The sequence below is a fragment of the Schistocerca piceifrons genome, chromosome 5 (genome assembly GCF_021461385.2).
Source record: "Schistocerca piceifrons isolate TAMUIC-IGC-003096 chromosome 5, iqSchPice1.1, whole genome shotgun sequence".
NCBI lineage: Eukaryota > Metazoa > Arthropoda > Insecta > Orthoptera > Acrididae > Schistocerca > Schistocerca piceifrons.
The window spans coordinates 393,147,899-393,168,903 of NC_060142.1; the positions used below are offsets into that span (position 1 = coordinate 393,147,899).

At 40.1% G+C, this 21,005-nt stretch overlaps 1 protein-coding gene across 1 annotated transcript in view; it reads right to left on the minus strand.

Annotated features, from left to right (window-relative positions):
• Positions 1-21,005, minus strand: part of LOC124798446 (Golgi phosphoprotein 3 homolog sauron) — a 47,733-nt gene that overhangs the window by 19,849 nt on the left and 6,879 nt on the right. The window contains exons 2-3 of the mRNA XM_047261864.1: positions 9,345-9,591; positions 8,420-8,595 (exon numbers count right to left, since the gene is read on the minus strand). Coding sequence (XP_047117820.1) covers positions 8,420-8,595; positions 9,345-9,591 — 423 coding nt within the window. The remainder of the gene's footprint in view (positions 1-8,419; positions 8,596-9,344; positions 9,592-21,005) is intronic.

The following is a 21,005-nucleotide window of genomic DNA, read 5'->3' on the forward strand; positions in this document are numbered from 1 at the left end:
AGTGGTATTCTGCTGTCCATTGAACCTATACAATATACTCATCCATCCTTACACAACTCATGTTCCCAACCCCTTACCTCACTCAAGGCTCATACCCCTGTAATAGACCTTGATGTAAGACCTGTCCCATACATCCTCCTACCACCACATACTCAAGTCCGGTCACGAACATCACCTATCCCATCAAAGGTAGGGGCACCTGTGAAACCAGTCATATTATTTACGAGCTAAGCTGCAACCACTGTGCTGCATTCTATGTGGGCATGACAACCAACAAGCTGTATGTCCGCATGAATGGCCACCGGCAAACAGTGGACAAGATGCAAGTGGACCACCCTGTTGCTAAACACTCTGGAAACATGACATCCTTCATTTCAATGACTGTTTCACAGCCTGTCTACATGGATCCTTCCCACCAACACCAGCTTTTCTGAATTACGCAGGTGAGAACTCTGCCTGCAATACATCCTACATTCCCGTAACCCTCCTGGCCTCAACCTTCATTAGTCACTGTCCTCGCCCATCCAGCCCCTTTCCTGTTCCCATTCCAGCACTACACAGCTTTCATTCCACCACCACTCTCAGTCTTTTTACTTCTCTCCTTTTCTGCTACTCCCCCCCCCCTCTCCCCTGCCTTCCATCTAACCTGAAGCACTTCACTGTCTGCCACCCTCACCATACTATCGCTCCCCCTCCCTGCTCCAGCCTCCTCCTTACCCTCCCTAGTCACCACTCCCATCATGCACTGGTGCTGCTGTTGCAGTGTGGTTTCAGTTGCCTGAGACTGTGTGTGTGTGTGTGGGGGGGGGGGGCTTAATGGCTGAAAGCTTTATTTATTTATGACAGTCTTTTTGTTGTGCCTATCTGTGGCTCAGCATCTCCACTATATGGTAGTAGCACTTTCCTTCTCATAATATTGTTACATTCCATCCTGGATTTTTCATTGTTTGATTCTTTTAATTATTCTTACTTTCATATGTTTATATTTGTATCTTTTGTTGTTAGATGTCCCTTTAAGTCTGTAATTGTACTTATGTTTCAGAGTTGGTCTGAAAACAGTCTTAGATTGACAAACCATTCACCATTTTAATAAATGTTTTTCATGGGATCAAAACCATTTTAAATAATGTGCGGAGAACAACAACATGCTCAACACTAGTACAGAGGGCACAGTCCATTTCAAACTAACCATGTCCAATGACTGAGCTGTAGCAGCACCTGAACTACATCTCCTATGAGACAGGATTCAGAAACTGACAGGTTTGGACAGCCCTGCAATCAAAGAGCCCCAAGGATGACACAATGGTCAAAAACACAGACGATAATAATGAGATCACTTTTGTGCTGTTTGCTGGCAACATGTCATCAAAAATTGGAAGACTACTACAAAAACACCACACAGAGCCAGCCAAAACACGATCTTTGTTAGAGACAGTGAAAGAGGACCTGGGTCTAAGGAGTACCAAGTTCCATGTGAATGCACAAAAATTTATTTTGGACAAATGATCCACACAACTGGAGATTGGTTTACAAACAACTTATTGTTGCCCATTAATTCTGCAATAGAGGCCTTCCAACTGAGCAAGGCACAAGGTCCAATAATAAGCTCCATCAAAGCAGAACGTGACAATCAGGCATGAGATATGAGAGACAGTGGCTGGAAGGCAACTGAGACTCACTCCCAGCATTGCAGCCACACTCCCCCTCACCACCGAGCATGGCGCGGGGCCGTCTAGGCCCAAACTCTGGTCCAGCAAGAATGAATACCATCAGCATTCAGTTGACACATATTGTGGACCTTCTATGACTGGATCCAGCAGTACAGCAAGTAACCTTAGAAGCAGCATATACATCAGAATGCCTCAGATCACTGGTTATCTGACACTGTCAGTCAATCCCTAATTATTATTTAACACAATAATCTGTAGTTCTATGAAATTGAAGGGAAAAAGGAAGTGGATAACAACAAAATTAGAGTTGCTCTTGAACTGCCAGCCACAAGTCTCAGATTTAACAATGGAAGCTAAGGTCTAAATCAGGGTAGACATCATCTATGATGCTCTATGGCTTGCAGATTGGCAATGTTATCAGGTTTGGATAACCTATGGGAGGCTAGTTTTAAGTAACGAACGAGAAGCGAAAAAGGAGGTGATGTATTCAGAGCAGTAAAATGAAACCATTCTATGTCCTTTGCAAGTTATTAATGATTTTGTGCTATTTGCAATTTTTTGTGGGAGCAGTGGCTGCCACTTCAATTAAACAGAGCATTTTGAGTGAGTTCACAGTGACTAAGTGTGGTTTATATTGCATGGATTTATATCAATGTAACATATGTGATGAGTGTGACTGTGAGATGACCCTAAAAGAATGTAGCACTATTTTTGATGGAGTAGAACAGAAATGCAGCAACAGGGGCCACCTTTCTAAGTGTTATTTGTAGAGGGTCAAAAGTTTCGTTGCCAACAGATTTAAACTGGGAAGTATTTAACAGTTCCTCTATTTGTGGGTATACAGGGTGATTCAAACTTCCTATCACAGGCCTCTACGGGTTGTAGAGGGGATTTAGTAGATGATGATTTGATAAGGAACCCATGCCCAGAAATGGATCGCTTGGATGTAAAATTAGTATGGGGATCAGATCACTTTCAAATCTCCCACTTTATGGTATGCACACAGCAGAGGCAATGAGCTCTGCCCTTCATGTTGTAAGAGCATAAGAGCATAAGGCACGGGCAATGTTTCAAGTACTTGCCCTCGGGTTCCCTTTTGCATGACAAAGGAAGTCCCCTTCAAAATCGAGAGTGCAGTGCATCTGAGGAGCACCACAGCCAACTCTCCTAATTTCGAATGTATCAGCTCCTCACAGCCGTTTTAGTAAGATGAAGGTGTTACGTAATGTCATACAGACAACAGGGACTGATAATGGCACCCCCTTCTCTGCTTGTGTGTGCTCGATGAAGCAGAACATCTGAAAGTGATTTGATCGTCAAACTGATTTTATATCTAAATCATACATTTCCAGACATGGGTTCCTTGTCAGAACTTCATCTACTAGCCCCTCTACAGTCCTTAGAAGCCTGTAATAGGAATTTTAAAACACCCTGTATATCTGCAGAAACAAATTTATATGCCATGAACTCTGTATGTTGGTGGCAATGTGTCTCAGATAGAAAGAAAAACTTTGAGAAAGGGGAGTTTCTGTTGAAATTTATGAGCTGCTGATTGAGAAGGAAAGGTTTGGTAGGTGGAGCAACAAGAGAGCAAAATCAGTATTTTGAAGAGTAACATGTTCTTACAAACAACTTGCTAGACAAAAGTTTAACTATTACGTATAGTCATAAAGTACAGTCCACTAGGCGCTGTTATCTGTATTTCTCTTAAGAGAAATGATTACGCAATCACAGACTCCAAAGAGTCTTGAGAATGATACAATAACCAAAATTATGACTCTAAACAAATGTGTGCCAATCGTGGAAATCGTTTCATTCTTTCTTTATGTCATGTAAGGATCAGATATTGCTTTCAAACACCTATGTAATAATCACAAATTAACTTTTAAATTGCTTTTTCTACCAGAAAAAAATAACCACTGTTTGCTTTCACGAATTCCACACCCAAATGTCGTGGATATGCTGGGAACCAATGGCCATCTTCAATAATCATCTTCCACTTTTTTTTTCTTTTCTTTTACTGCTTCTTTGGCATGAAGATGGTTGTCACATTAGTCTACAGTGTAGCCTCAGGTATTGATTAGTCAGAAAGGTGATAGTATGCTTGTGAATGGATGGCGCCAATGTATATGATATGACACCACCAACTTCAGCAACATTTGTTAAACAGACACAGCAGTTACTCTCAAAATAGTTAGAGATCACTGTTATTTTGGCTACATATCATGTGCCACAAATTTATTTTATGGTGATTGTTAACTTTTGTGACTGCAGCCACTGCTTTTCACACACATTTCATATTTATACCAACACCAAAATTTAATAGAACTGCTTCCACTCTAGATACAAAACACATTATTTCCTCACTCACTGGTCAATTACCAGAAGTTACTGATACAACCCCCTGTGTTCCTATATATACCGAGCGAGGTGGCGCAGTGGTTAGCACACTGGACTCGCATTCGGGAGGACGACGGTTCAATCCCGCGTCCGGCCATCCTGATTTAGGTTTTCCGTGATTTCCCTAAATCGCTCCAGGCAAATGCTGGGATGGTTCCTCTGAAAGGGCACGGCCGACTTCCTTCCCTGTCCTTCCCTAATCCGATGAGACCGATGACCTCGCTGTTTGGTCTCTTCCCCCAAAAAACCAACCAATATATATATATATATATATATATATATATATATATATATATATATATATATAGTTATAATAGAGGGAAACATTCCACGTAGGAAAAATATATCTAAAAACAAAGATGATGTGACTTACCAAATGAAAGTGCTGGCAGGTCGACAGACACACAAACAAACACAAACATACACACAAAATTCAAGCTTTCGCAACAAACTGTTGCCTCATCAGGAAAGAGGGAAGGAGAGGGAAAGACGAAAGGATGTGGGTTTTAAGGGAGAGGGTAAGGAGTCATTCCAATCCCGGGAGCGGAAAGACTTACCTTAGGGGGAAAAAAGGACGGGTATACACTCGCACACACACACATATCCATCCACACATATACAGACACAAGCAGACATATTTAAAGACAAAGAGTTTGGGCAGAGATGTCAGTCGAGGCAGAAGTGCAGAGGCAAAGATGTTGTTGAATGACAGGTGAGGTATGAGTGGCGGCAACTTGAAATTAGCGGAGATTGAGGCCTGGTGGATAACGGGAAGAGAGGATATATTGAAGAGCAAGTTCCCATCTCCGGAGTTCGGATAGGTTGGTGTTGGTGGGAAGTATCCAGATAACCCGGACGGTGTAACACTGTGCCAAGATGTGCTGGCCGTGCACCAAGGCATGTTTAGCCACAGGGTGATCCTCATTACCAACAAACACTGTCTGCCTGTGTCCATTCATGCAGATGGACAGTTTGTTGCTGGTAATTCCCACATAGAATGCGTCACAGTGTAGGCAGGTCAGTTGGTAGATCACGTGGGTGCTTTCACACGTGGCTCTGCCTTTGATCGTATACACCTTCCGGGTTACAGGACTGGAGTAGGTGGTGGTGGGAGGGTGCATGGGACAGGTTTTACACCGGGGGCGGTTACAAGGGTAGGAGCCAGAAAGTAGGGAAGGTGGTTTGGGGATTTCATAGGGATGAACTAACAGGTTACGAAGGTTAGGTGGACGGCGGAAAGACACTCTTGGTGGAGTGGGGAGGATTTCATGAAGGATGGATCTCATTTCAGGGCAGGATTTGAGGAAGTCGTATCCCTGCTGGAGAGCCACATTCAGAATCTGATCCAGTCCCGGAAAGTATCCTGTCACAAGTGGGGCACTTTTGTGGTTCTTCTGTGGGAGGTTCTGGGTTTGAGAGGATGAGGAAGTGGCTCTGGTTATTTGCTTCTGTACCAGGTCGGGAGGGTAGTTGCGGAAGGCGAAAGCTGTTGTCAGGTTGTTGGCGTAATGCTTCAGGGATTCCGGACTGGAGCAGATTCGTTTGCCACGAAGACCTAGGCTATAGGGAAGGGACAGTTTGATGTGGAATGGGTGGCAGCTGTCGTAATGGAGGTACTGTTGCTTGTTGGTGGGTTTGATGTGGACGGACGTGTGAAGCTGGCCATTGGACAGGTGGAGGTCAACATCAAGGAAAGTGGCATGGGATTTGGAGTAGGACCAGGTGAATCTGATGGAACCAAAGGAGTTGAGGTTGGAGAGGAAATTCTGGAGTTGTTCTTCACTGTGAGTCCAGATCATGAAGATGTCATCAATAAATCTGTACCAAACTTTGGGTTGGCAGGCCTGGGTAACCAAGAAGGCTTCCTCTAAACGACCCATGAATAGGTTGGCGTACGAAGGGGCCATCCTGGTACCCATGGCTGTTCCCTTTAATTGTTGGTATGTCTGGCCTTCAAAAGTGAAGAAGTTGTGGGTCAGGATGAAGCTGGATAAGGTACTGAGGAAAGAGGTTTTAGGTAGGGTGGCAGGTGATCGGCGTGAAAGGAAGTGCTCCATCACAGCGAGGCCCTGGATGTGCGGGATATTTGTGTATAAGGAAGTGGCATCTTTTTAATTATGTCTACAAGTTCTCGTTATCGTTCGTACACTGCTAAAGAAAAAGTGAAAATTATTGAAGAAGCTGAGAATATTGGAAACCGTGCAGCAGGAAGAAAGTACGACATAAGTGAGAGTTGTATTCGTGACTGGCGAAAAAATGAAACGCAGCTTCAAGAAACTAATAGTAATTGCAGGGCATTTCACGGCCAAAAAGCCAAGCATCCGGACCTCTAGAAAAGGCTCTGCGATTATGTTGATGAGAAGCGACAATACGGATGCGCGGTGACGAGTGAAATGTGCCAACTCAAAGCATTGTCTTTAGCCAAAGAACTAGGCATTACCAGTTTCAAAGCTAGCCGGGGCTGGCTATCAAGATTTTTCAACCGAAATGGTTTAGGACTCCGGAGGAAAACTACTATCGCTCAGCGGCTTCCAAGCAATTACGAGGAAAAAATAGTGAATTTTCATCGTTATGTGCTAAATCTGCACTGTAAATAGTCTTATATATTATCGCAAATTGGTAATGCGGTTCAAACGCCAGTCTATTTTGCGATGCCGCTCAACATCAAAGTGAACAGGAAAGGAGAATCCAGCATCATGATACGAACTGGCGGCAGTGAGAAACGAAGATGTACAGTGATGTTGTGGTGGCGACAGACAAAAGGTACCACCTTAAATGATATTTAAAAGGAAAACTATTCCAAAAATATCAGTAAAAGGCATACCGGTATTAGTGAGAGCAAATCCGAAAGGGTGGGTGGACAATGAACTTATAATTGACTGGGTGAAACATGTTTGGCATCATCATCCTGGTGCGTTACTGAATTTATGAAACATGTTGGTCCTAGGCAGCTTCCGCAGACATACAACTAAGGAAGAGCAAAGCAAATTAAATAAAAGGGAAAACTGACTTGGTCATTATCCCTGGACACCTAACATCCATCCTACAACCATTAGATGTGCGTATAAATCGACCATTCAAAGCTGCACTTAAACAGCAATATACGCAATGAATGGCTGATGAAAACCGTAGGTTCACACCTAATGGAAAAATCAAACGGCTGGATTTGTCCCAGATTTGTGAACGGGTGAAAAGTGAATGGGACTCCATTCTTCAACCACTGGCAGAAAAATCCTTCAAAAAATGTGGAATCACAAATTCACTGGATGGAACAGAGGAAGACACTCTATGGGAAGATGGTGAAGACAACAATGATTCTCCCGCTAGTGGTGACGATGAAAGTGATTAATAGAGTGGTAAGAGAGGAAACGTACCGGTATTGACTAAAATATTTTATTGCATGTACTGTATTAACAAATTATTAAACAAGATAATTCACATTTCTTTTTTTGCTATTGTAGGTACGCGTAGAGTCCCGGCTGACGGTGATAATGTTCCCCAGCCGCCCGTCCGTCTAATGGGCCAGCCGGCCAGCTGCATGCCGCTGGCCACCCGCCCACCGGCTGGCCAGCTGCACGCCGCTGAATCGGTTGTGTTTTAACGATTTATCAACCTGTACAGCAGCGTTGCTTCAAACCAGTAGTTATTATACATACTTTTGAACATATCATAAAATTGGAACATTTTTTTAATAAATAAAACAAATTAAAGGTGGTGGTGGTGGTGGGGGGGGGGGGGGTCTGTTCTTCAGAAGTAAGACGTCATGCCAGGCCCAAACTCTTACGAGAATCGGTGAAATGCCATGAGTAATGAGGATCATGGGCAGGGGCACTACCTTAGTAGTGTGTGGAGAAGTTGAGAATTTAGGTCTGACAGGAAGCATGCTAGGGTTGTCACTGCAGTTGCCATGGCCACTGTGTCTGGATGGCTTAGTGGTCACAGCATATGCCTAGTAAGCAGAAGACCATGTTTGAATCCCAATCTGGCTTGCAGCCAATGTCTGTAATTCCTTTGTGTCTTAAAACAGTGATTGTCGAAATATAATGGAAGCTGAGGGAAACCTGCCACAACAACATAAAGACCTAATCACACTTTGGAATTTGAAAATATCGCCCACAAATTTAATGGAAATTTAGTATATGAAAAAAATTAGAAAACTTAATGAGCATCTTGCAGTGACAAACAACACTGCAGAAATATACAGGACTCAGCAACACTTATCAATGAAACAAATTACACCAGATAATCAAGTCTACCATTTCGTTACGTTTCATTTGGCAATTGTTAGACTATTTAAATTATGAAAAATAGAACAACATTTAACTTAATAGTAGTTTTACTCAACCAACCTTCTTTACCAGACGGGATTTTGCAACATTGTCAGTAAGTGGATGAGTTGTCATATCAAACAACAGGAAGTTTTGTTTCTCAGTTGTTAGCACTCCTTTCTCCACAAGGTTTTTAGCTAACCTCTCACGAACATTTTTAAGTTGATATCTCAATTTAAGAGGATTCCAAGTTTCACCTAGAAGAGAAATGACGAAATGTTCTGATTACACAAGAGATCTATCAATATACAGCAGAGATGTTGAATCGCAGATAGACAAAACAGAAAGATGGTCAACCAAGTAAGCTTTCAGCAAGAAAGTCCTCCATCCGAATCGCTTACGCACACGCACAGTCCCTAGCTGCCAAGGGCAGACTTCCTCGGCAGCCAGAGACTGGTCATGTGTGTGAGATATGTGTGTGTGTGTGTGTGTGTGTGTGTGTGTGTGTGTGTGTGTGTTTTGTAAAAGCTTACTTGTTTAACACTCTTTTGTTATGCCTATCTGCGAATGAACATCTTCACTGTATGGTGAGCAGCAGTCTGTGCTTTTCACAACATTGTCATTATTCCATCCTGGAATTTCCATTGTGCAAGATTTATCATGTACCAACTGACTTGCATAACAAAATACACACTTCACTGTCGTGCTACTTACATCAAACAAAGTGTTTCATCTCAGTGTAAGTGATCAGAATTTCCTGAGGTTAAATCTTTTTTTTTCTTTTTTTTTATTCAAAATATAAAAACAAAAAATTACATATGTACTACGTAGGCAGCATTACAATTTTTCTTAAATGAATTTCAGGTGTAGAGTTTCTTATGACTGACAATGTTTAATGATATTCAGTGGCTTATGTAATTAACATATAGGTATAGAATTGCAAACTCAGCTGTGTAAGTCAAGGTAGCCACATAAAACCACTGGCTGGTAAACAATGTGGACTTACCACTCAAGTACTCAATCCAGCTCTGTACAATTTCAGGTGGATCTGTCTCTTTCATATGTTTCAGTGCTTCATCTAACAACACATCACCTGTTGGAGTGTCACTCTTGACAAGAAGCTTCCTATTCAAAAGGCTCTTGCGTCTCATTCCTGGCTTTTCTAGTTCAATACGACCACGAAGTGCCAATTCTATTAGTATACATCCACGAAGACCACTTGAGATACAATCATTCCAAAATGAAGTGTAGCCCTGAAAAATAAAACAACTGTAAACTTATAAATTTTAAGTGTGTGTGTGTGTGTGTGTGTGTGTGTGTGTGTGTGTGTGTGTGTGTGTGTGTGTGTGTGTGTGTTTACATTTATGGGAACTAAAGCAGGCTGTAACACTTACTACCACTATCTCAGGTTTGACTGAACTGCTGTCACCAAACTGTCCACAATGATTACGCCCAACCAGTTTGATCATACAATGTAGGATTTCACAGTTCCCGAGCTTGTTGAAGTTTGAAACTTCTATCTGAGTACATATAGTCTCTGATGATTTCTCCAGCATTAGAAGATGAAACATTATGCACATAAATATGCCTTCGACCACAGCCTAATGACCATAACACAAAATTCACCAAAGGCTCCAACCAGTTTCCCATAAACTGTTACCTTCCACTCTGCCTACCAACTTTTACAAATCTTAAAAAAAGCTAAACTAATGATGTCTCTTCATGCTGTACTGCCCTGTTCAGTGTAGTCTTAGTTTTTAGCACTTTATAAATACACCACAACACTAAACTTTATTCCATCTCGTATGAACCCAGTTTCCGGATTTTTGCAGCAAGACCAGCTCATGGATGCATTACTTTTACAGAATTTGTACTTTTCTTACTGCAGCATTGAGTATCCAGAAAATGTTGACTTGACACTGAAAGCATATTTATTACACTATCTACGAGCAGGAAAGTTCACACTTCGTCAGTATCTATTGATCTTCCTCAATTGCAAACTACACAGATGCACTGCACGCCCCTTGCAGAAACTGAGCAATGCCCCCTACTGGCAACATTCTGTCTCTGTTTGCAAATATCTCAGCAAAACTTACACACATGGCTTGTTAAGACCACTGCAAAGTGTGAGACGCAAACTGCAGAGATGTTAAAAGCTGATATGAAAGTAGAGTAAGTGCCAGTAAATTATCTAATTTTTTGTATCACCACCACCATCATCATTATTATTATTGGTTTGGCCTATTAAGGATCACACAAAATAACTTGTGCCTTTATTGCTTCTTAATTTCCATTTCCCATTCTCAAATTTTGGTTCCAAGACTTCCTTGATTATTTTTCTTTCCTTCTTTTATAATTCACCTAATTGTTTACCTGTATTTAACAAACAGCATTCTGAAACACAAAAGCATTCTGGTTTAATGATAGTGTTATAGTGTCAGAGTTTTGCATTTACAGAAAAAGATTCCTTGTTATAGAGGTTTTGTTAGATGAACAGCCATCTCCATTTTCCTTGTCCTTGCTAAGTTAGTTGCTTTATTATGCGAAAACACAGACTTTTTCCTCCTAAAATCATAGAAAAAAGGATCCAAAGAAGATATACAAAATGTAATTTGGAAGTTCTGCAATCTGGCCCCATCTACAGCCTTGGAAAGCACTCATGACATACTTTTGAAGTGTTTTCGTGTGTGGATGTATCTGTTATCCTGAGCTTTGTCCAGCAACTTTTTTTAGTAAATAAGAAAATTTTAAAAAGGGATGTAATGTGTACAGACCAAAGACAACCTAACATGGACATTTGAGCATTCCACTGAAACTCAGTCATGAAAGAATCCACTGCTAGGTCTCTATTAGGACAGGTGGTTTGAAATGCCTCAGACTTTAAGAAGCTTTTCTGCAAATCTTCTCTCCTGGACAACTTCTATTCCTCTACCAAATTTCTATTTATAAACTGGTAGCCAGAAAAGACCCTTGTTTTTAAGTTTAACTGCAAGAGTAGGACTACAATAATAGTAACACTACATTGAGTGGGACACATGAGGGTTGGCCTCTGTGTATTGTGTCCTCAAACTCTCACAACCACTCCAATGGTACAGCATCAATGAATTGTCTGTTGATGTCTGATAAGAACTATCCCTATCATAATACTGTTTACCATATTTTCTGTCATTACTACATTTCCTGAGGCTAATTAAATAGTTTTACTCAGTGTATAAGTTTACATTGAAATCTTTGTTAGAGTGAATTTATGGGCACTACTCTACATTTTGAAATGTGAAGATGTGACTTTTCCACTCATGGAGCTTCACACTACAAAATCAAGGCAATCCTTTATATGTTATTCCCCCCAAAACCACAGAGGCCTTCACTGTTCTCAGAAAACAACAATGTATGTGATTATATTTGTGAATATAAAGTATCTGTAGTACCTTCAATTTAATCTTTAGGTTCTTATAGCAACATATTAAAGAAACTAACAATCTTACTTTGGAATTTTTCACATAAAGAGAGAATATATTCATCCAACTTCTTAAATGTCCAAGAAATTATATGCACATGGATCCACAAAAATCACAAAAGAGGTCATAAGTATACACACAACATTTTTCAACATAACAGCTGTTCCAATTCTTATGTGTGGAAGCAAGTTTAAAGTACAAAGAGAGAAGGAAAAAATAAAAGCAAAAGAAATGATATTTTCTGAGTTGCATTTTTATGTACCAAATTAGGCAGAAACATTGTGATAAGTGAAAAATTTAAACTGCTTAAATTGTAAACATTTCTGGTTAAAAAAATAAATAACAAACAAAAACAGCCATGATGGTATGGATATTTGCAAGGCAGCTTGGATGTATAGTGCCAGCAGCAGCAGTAATGAATTGTAGTCCTAATGGGAAAACTGAAACAGGAAGATCCAGGAAGGGAAAGTTTCATCCTAACCCATTCTTTGCAGAGGAGGGGAACAAAACAATATATATTATATACTGGTTTCAAACACATGAAATCTTTATGCCTTTTACTGTGGCACTATCAATGGAAAAAGCAGCTCTCTCTGCCTTATTTGTAGGCCTAATGTGTGTCATAACCCACAATTAACTGATCAAATTTGTTGTATGGGCAAGGGGGTACATTTCAACCTGCAGCATCTTTCAATAGTATGAATTTCTCATAACAGGAACCTCTGTGTACCTGGCCAACAGTTAAACAAGTTCCACAACAGGATAATGGCTTCTGAAGTAAGAGTGATTTCAGGTGTGCCGCAGGGGAGTGTCGTAGGACCGTTGCTATTCACAATATACATAAATGACCTCGTGGATAACATCGTAAGTTCACTGAGGCTTTTTGCGGATGATGCTGTGGTATATCGAGAGGTTCTAACAATGGAAAATTGTACTGAAATGCAGGAGGATCTGCAGCGAATTGACGCATGGTGTAGGGAATGGCAACTGAATCTCAATCTAGAGAAGTGTAATGTGCTGTGAATACATAGAAAGAAAGATCCTTTATATTTAGCTACAATATAGCAGGTCAGCAACTGGAAGCAGTTAATTCCATAAATTATCTGGGAGTAGGCATTAGGAGCGATTTAAAATGGAATGACCATATAAAATTAATCGCCGGTAAAGCAGATGCCAGACAGATTCATTGGATGAATCCTAAGGAAATGCAATCTGAAAACAAAGGAAGAAGGTTACAGTACACTTGTTCGCCCACTGCTTGAATATTGCTCACCAGTGTGGGATCCGTACCAGATAGGGTTGATAGAAGAGAGAGAAGATCCAACAGAGAGCAGCGCGCTTGGTTACAGGATTATTTAGTAATCGCAAAAGCATTATGGAGATGACAGATAAACTCCAGTGGAAGACTCTGCAGGAGAGATGCTCAGTAGCTCGGTACGGGCTTTTGTTGAAGTTTCGAGAACATACCTTCACCGAGGAGTCAAGCAGTATATTGCTCCCTCCTACGTACATCTCACGAAGAGACCATGAGGATAAAATCAGAGATATTAGAGCCCACACAGAGGCATACCGACAATCTTTCTTTCCACGAACAATACGAGACTGGAATAGAAGGGAGAACCGATAGAGGTACTCAAAGTACCCTCCGCCACACACTGTCAGGTAGTTTGCGGAGTATGGATGTAGATGTAGACAATAGGTTTCTCTCTATTATTACCCTTAAAAGGATTGCTATTCAGTAAGTACTCTTCCATGGTATGAAAAGTAAAAGCTCGTTTCTGGTTTCAGAGGTGCATATTTTTCACTCAGTATTAACTGAGACCTATCCCCAAAATTAACTACAAAATTTTGCACCTACATATACCACTTGGAACACCTTTTCCAAAACAAGTAAACAGTACTTTAACCTTAATGGCTACCACATGGGAGCAGGTTTCAACAAAACCTTGGGTGTAAATAACACTGCTTAATTGCACAGCCAGACTGTATGAATAATTTCAGCAATAATATTTCAACAGATGGAATAATAAGTAGAAAGTAAGTTGCTCTCTTTTAAACTTGAGTAGTTGTGAGGATTTGAAGCTGTGCTTTATCTGAAACAAAATTTTTAATGGTTGCTGGCAATTTATTGAAAATGTGTGTTCCTGAATATTGGACTCCTTTTTGGTCCAAGGTAACTGATTTTAGGTCTTTATGTAGATTGTTCTTATTCCCAGTACTGAAACTATGTATTAAGCTATTGGTTGGAAAGACACGTACTACTAGCAACAAATTTCACTAAGGAATAAATATACTGAGAAGCAGTGGTTAAAATAACAAGTTCCTTGAACAAGTTTCTACATGATGATCTTGAATTTACACCACAAATGAGTCTGATTACGCATTTTTTCACACTAAAAAATTTTGACAGCTTTGATGAGTTACCCCAGAATAAGATCCCATATGACATAATAGAATGAAAGTAAGTGAAGTAGGCAAGATTTTTTTATATTTATATCTCCTGCATCTGACATTCTCGCTGCAAATACAAACTTGTTAGGTGCTTCAGCAATTCTGTGGTGTACCCTTCTCAACTGAATAATTACAAACAAACAAACGAACAAACATGATTTGCTACCACCAACCGCACAAGGTGTTACCAACATCAGCACAAACTGCAACAGCCACTGGCAGTGAAAGTGCACTTTTACTACTGGAACTACAGGCTTAAGGATTTCTTGAGGAGTCATTGATTCATATGATTTCACAGAAAACTGAGTAGTTGATCTCAATAAATTAATGATACAATTATTTAATTGTATAGATAAAAAATCTACTCCCCAAGTGGCAGCAGAACACACACATAAAACAGTGTTGTGACTGACAAGCTTTTGGAGCCAGGGGTCATCTTCAGGCAGAATGGTTGAAGGGGAAGGAAGAAGGGTGAAGTGAAAGGACTGGAGAGGTCTAGGAAAAGGGGTATATTTTGGGAAAGTCACCCACAACCATAGGTCAGGAGAGACTTACCGTGCGGGATGAGAAGGAAAGAATCTTTCCTTCTCATCAAGCATAGTAAGTCTCCCCTGATCTGCAGTTTTGGGAGACATATGTAAAATCTGTCCCTTCTACTATACCTCTACAGTCCATTTCCTTCACCCTTCTTCCTTCCCCTTCAACCCTTCTGCCTGAAGGAGGAGCCACTGGCTCCTGAAGCTTGCCAATCACAACAATCTTTTATCTACTCACCAAGTGGCGGCAGAACACACACATTCTGCCGCTGCTGGGGAGTAGATTTTTTTAGCTATCCAAATTCTTGAATATATGATCTGGATGTTGTAGCTGGTTCTTTGTCTATTGAAATGAACTGCACAACTGAACCTTAATCTAGCACAAATAAAGAAAATCAGCTGTTCTGAGCTGTAGAAACAGAAAACACAAAGAACTGTAAGCAAGCACAAGTGAAGGACAGAAGGACATCTGAAGAAAAAGATGATGATATCTAGCCTTTACCAAAGACAGCTGCCAAAAATTAAACTGAGGAAGTAAAAGAGAAAAATCATCAGTATTAAGTAGAAACTGAATTGAACAGGAAATCTTTAAAAAAAAAAAAAAAAAAAAAAAATCAGAAAAAAATGAAGAGCAGACTTAAAGAAAAGGACATCTGAAAACAAAATATTAAATGCAAGGCTGCAAGGAAAGTTATATTATATGGATCTTCTAAAAGTGAAGATGTAGCTACTTTATAAGATGCATCTGACTTTAAAAATATGAATTTACAGACTGAAGATTTATAGGTTACAAATAAATGTTCGTGAACCTGTGGAGTTCGCAAATAAGGAAACAAAAGTCCTGTTTGTAGGGCAAAAGAAGAGAAAGAAAACAAAAATTACAAAATTAACTTCATACAGTTAACTTTCCCTTGCCATCTGTAACTTTGTTGCATTTGTTTCCAAAGGATTGTTTATTCCCATATTATTCATAAAGTACTGATCATGCAAATGATACCAATTTTGATAACTGCACTTATGTAGGAATACAATACAAGTTTACAGTAAGAATTATACGTATGGTATTATTAATAGTACCCGTACAAAGTGTTAACAACGCTTCAAGGTACCTACCATAGCATACAAACATCTTTTCTACTGACTCTCCCAAGCCTGTACACCCCATCAAAGACCTCAACTGTAATGTGCTTTAAAGCTGTTGTCAAGGCCACATGGAAGAGCTGAATGCTGTCAAAATGGTGCCCTTTGAGTGTGTTCTTGACCTTGTAAAACTAAAAGAAATCAGCCGGAGCCAGATTGGGACTGCAGAGTGGCTGTAGCAGCACTGTCAGAAACTCAGATACAATGAGACGTGTGACTGGGCACAATGTCGTGACGCAGCAGCCAGGTAGTGCCAATGTCTTTTTGCGTGTAGGTAACCCTTTACAACAATGTTCCCAGAATATCCACACAGGGGCAGTGTTAACAGTTCTCTGCTCTTGAGGTGTAAAGTCTTTGTCAACCACAAACTTCCCATCAAAAAAGACTATCAAAAATTGCCTTCAATTTGGATTGCTTAGCCTCACTTTCCGTTTCAGGGATTCCAGGGTGTGTCATTCAACACTCTGGGGCTTTGTCTCTAGTTGGACTGAAATGCTTACATTTTTTCACCAGTAGCATCATTGTTCAAATAATTTGGTTCAATTTCCACACATTTCTTCAGTCTACTTGTGACCAACACACTGTTAGCATTTTGCTCATATATCAACAGTTTGAGGAGCAGTTCAGTACACACCTCCCACATGTTCAATTTTTAGATAAAGTGATGTTTTTAGAATGCTCTAAATGTTACCTAACAGCTGAACACTCATTCGAAGGTCAGCATCGAGTAACACCACACAAGAGTTACATTTTCATCAATCTGGCTTGTTGATGGACAATGAGAGCGAGGGTCATCGCTTGCATCTACTTCTACTTCTACATCTACATCTACACAGACACTCCGTAAATCACATTTAATTGCCTGGCAGAGGGATCCCCTTCTTGGTCCCCTGTGAACTTTTTCATCCCTCTCATAACTTGCACATACAAAAAAGCAGATTTCTTGAAGACTTGTTTCAGCATTTAACGAGTTTCTGCAGCTTTTTGTCAAGTTTTGTGCAGAACTTAATCTCCCAAAATTTTTCCAAAGTATCTGCCATGAGGTGGTCTCATAACAGAGGCGCACTAAATCAGCAGTCCTGACACCACTGACGCACAGAGCAGACTGACCTAGGGTGCAATCTACCTCAAATGGCTCAACCATGTTGTGACCTTTAGGGCACAGCAAGAAAATATATTTCATTAGTTTTGGGGCACACCTTGAACCTCATTAATATAGCGGTTGATTAGTAGGTTCCATGTATATATCCCTCAAAGACATTGTATGGTAGCTCTCACATTGTCAGGGCAGTTCATGCAAGAGCCGCCCAAAAAGTTTACATTTTAGGGCGTTCCTGAAGCATATATGCAATGTAGTGCAACTCCGATGCACAAATACATTCACCAACGTGTAGGCAAGGCATTTATGTAGTATTTGTGTCTTTCTGATGTGTGTGCAGCAAATGCTGAAATGTGAACTATGGTGAAGTTATTACCTCATGCATCCAAACAAGACCAACATGCTTTTTCTTTTCTTAGGCACCAAAGGACAAACATCGGTAGACATATACTGGAGAATAAAAATGTGTGTGGAGCAGCATGTCTGTCGATAACCACCAGTGTGAAATGATCAAGTCCTGAGCCAGTCACAATTTGACAGAAGATGCTGTTCAATCTGGGAGGCCAGCCTCACCCAACTCAAATGGGAGACAATAGCACCCATCGTATAGCCTTCATCTTTTTGCCATGGGATTACTCAGCCTTCAGTACCTTAAAAAAGGCCTTTAAGGGTCAACAGTTCCTGTGGGATGAGGATGTGCAGCAGACAGTTATGGACTACTTCATGCAGCCAACCACGCTATTTTACCAAACAGGTACCTTTAACTTAGTTCATTGGTGAAATGGTTGCCTCCATGATCATGGCAATTTTACCCAGCCGAAATACCAATTCTGGACTGTATGGCCTTTGAATGGCAACTTTTGTTCGATAAGGACATAAGCTGAAGCAATGAATTACAATATATGCCATGGCCTGGACTTGAACCCAGGTAGCGTGCTTACTAGGCAGATATGCTGATCACACCACCAATGTAGAACTGTGGCTACCACAGTTGCATGGACTGTCCAATACCCTCCCTTACATAACATTCAAATCACCCCTTCAGCCCATTTTCCCCTTCCTAAATCATACGAATTGCTGAGGTTCTCCAACACTGGAATAGCACCCCAGCTTTGTACGTAATGGCACAAATTTTAATTCATTGCTTCAGCTTCTGTTCTTATCGAAGATAAAGATGAGAGTCATATGTCTCCAAGAAAATGTAATTCCATCAGATCAATAGCAAACTTTTTGATCATCCCTTATTATACAGCTTTACACAAGTATATGTAAAACTATTTTGGCATATTTATTTAATCTAGTGCATTCTAAATCTATATTATTTCTATTCCTTAACTGTGGACCTTACTTTAGCAAACTAAAGTTTCTGGTTGATATTTCATTGAGAGGAGATAGGATTAAATGTAAAAGGAAAGTGTTGTTAGTATTTTTAGTTTCTTCAACTGTGGCCGGCATGAATGATTGTAATTCTATTAATTGTTCTCACTGCCTCTTTTTTGACACACAACACTGTTTTTGCAATAGAAGAGTTGCCCCATAGGATATTTCCATATGGTAAGTGAGTGTGGCAGCAATAGTACAAAGATAGAAGCTGTTCCTTACTGACACGGTTTGATTTGCATAGTAAATGCATCACTTGCAATAGTTCAATGCACAACTGCTCTGTGTACATTCCACTTCAATTCTTCAATTGTGGGTACAAATGAATTCTTAGTACCCGGACAGGTTTACACTCATATTTTTCACCCAGTTTATGGACAAATATGGCAATGGCCTTGCCGTAGTGGATACACCAGTTCGCGTCAGATCACCAAAGTTAAGCACTGTCGGGCATGGCAGGCACTTAGGTGGGTGACCAACCAGGTTGCCACACGCTGTTACCATTTTTCGGGGTGCACTCAGCCTCGTGATGCCAATTGAGGAGCTACTCAACTGAATAGTGGTGGCTCCGGTCAAAGAAAACCATCATAATGACCGGGAGAGCGGTGTGCTGCCCACACGCCCCTCCTATCCACATCCTCAGCTGAGGATGACATGCCTGCCAGATAATAGTCCTGGTGGGCCACTTGTGGCCTGAAGACAGAGTGCTTTTTTTTATGGACAAATATGTATATAGTTTCAGTTTTGATTAATATTACTATGTTTCAGTGTAGCCACTGTGCAGACTTGCCAACTATTGCCATTGTTTCCCTTTTCACTTCATCTATACACTGATCAGTCATTAAAAGTGTTATATCACCAGCACATATCTCTAGCTTTTAGAGCAAATAACTAGAGAGATCATTCATTTGTAGTAGAAAAAGAAAAGGATCTAGGGCAGAATCTCCCAGTATTCCTGTTATAACTGACAGGGCAATCTATCAACATTTACTTAACAGAAATATGATTCAATTAAAGATACTATCACTGACCTTGATACCATTTTGTTCAATTCAGAGTTATTTTTGTTTTATTCACCTAGATTCATTCAAGGATCATCTCTCAATGATACTCAATTTATCAAGGTAATACAATGCAAATCAAAAGATCAAAATATACGAAACACAGCATACATACCACACTTTATAAAGATAGGACACAAACTAAGGGGAAAGGACAGGTCATCAGCTGTGGCCATGATAAGGAACCATTCTGGTATTTGCCTTAGTGCCCAACGAACACATGGAAAACACAAACGATATTGAAGTATCATCTCATATAGTGTCAAGTGCTTTGCTCAGATGAAGGAGGGTAACACACAATATTTTGAAACATCTGACATAACAGACGATTTCACAATTTCAGTGGTGGATAGACAGGGCCTAAAGCCATTTAGCAAAGAAGAAATTAGTTTATTGTTCTCAAAGTAGCTGTACAGTTGCTCTTTTCTGTGGTGTTCTATGAATTTTATAATGATTGATCACAATGCCCCTCATCCTTACAATTCCAGCTACATCTGTGACACAAAGGGACATTCTTGTTTCTTACAGAAGAAATTTTTCTGTGGAAAAAAATGCTGGTTTTGTTGAAAACCTAAATAATAAATCCTGACAGTTAGGAGTGCATTTACAACCAGGTACTAACAATGCTTATGATGATTCCTCTTCAATATTCATATCCAATTTTGAAATGTGTTTTATGAATAAACTGACCAGAGTGCATTCGTGTTGGATAACTAAAACTATTTCCTGGATTACGTAAGGCATTCCTGTAGGATTTTAATAACACTCAGTTCTCAAATGGAAAGATCGAACAACAGCACAATAAGAACGTCAGGCAATAAATCCCAGTCTATGCGAGACATTGTAAAAGGCGAAACCATGCAGTAAAATTACATACATGACTACTTTATAAATGATTCCCAAACACACATCTTAAATTTCGCAAATCAGGATGAACTTAGGTATTATACACTTGCATACAGCATGAAGTTAGCTGCAACTAGTGAACACGAAGTAGTAAAGGTGATTAAAAGCCTCAAATACAAAATGTCAGCAGGTTTAGATGATCCACCAGTGCCACACTGCTTCACATATTTGCAAAGCCCATGGCTCACGTTGTTAAATCTATCATTCATTGAGTGTCCCTTCCCTCCATATAGATTAGAAATTTCAAAAGGGACACCTTAAGTCCAGAGTGGTAATAGGAATAAATTTGAGAATTATCAGCCATTTTAACTCCTGTCAGCATTCTCTAAAGTACTTGAAAAATTAATGGAAAACAAATCACTAAGTACTTAAATAACAATCTACTGAATAATAATCAACATGGCTTTCAAACCTATAACACAGAAACAGTGTTAGATTACACACATGAAATGCACAAAAGCTTTGAATCACCCCTGTTCCCAGAACTCCTGAAGACAGACATTGACTGTGGATATCGTATCACAGACACAGCCACTCTGTTCAGAGATGTCAATAAACCCGCCCAAAGATGTAAACAAACATGCAAGAACAGCACCTATTAGACAGAGGGTGTCTGACATCTGATCAGTTCCAGTC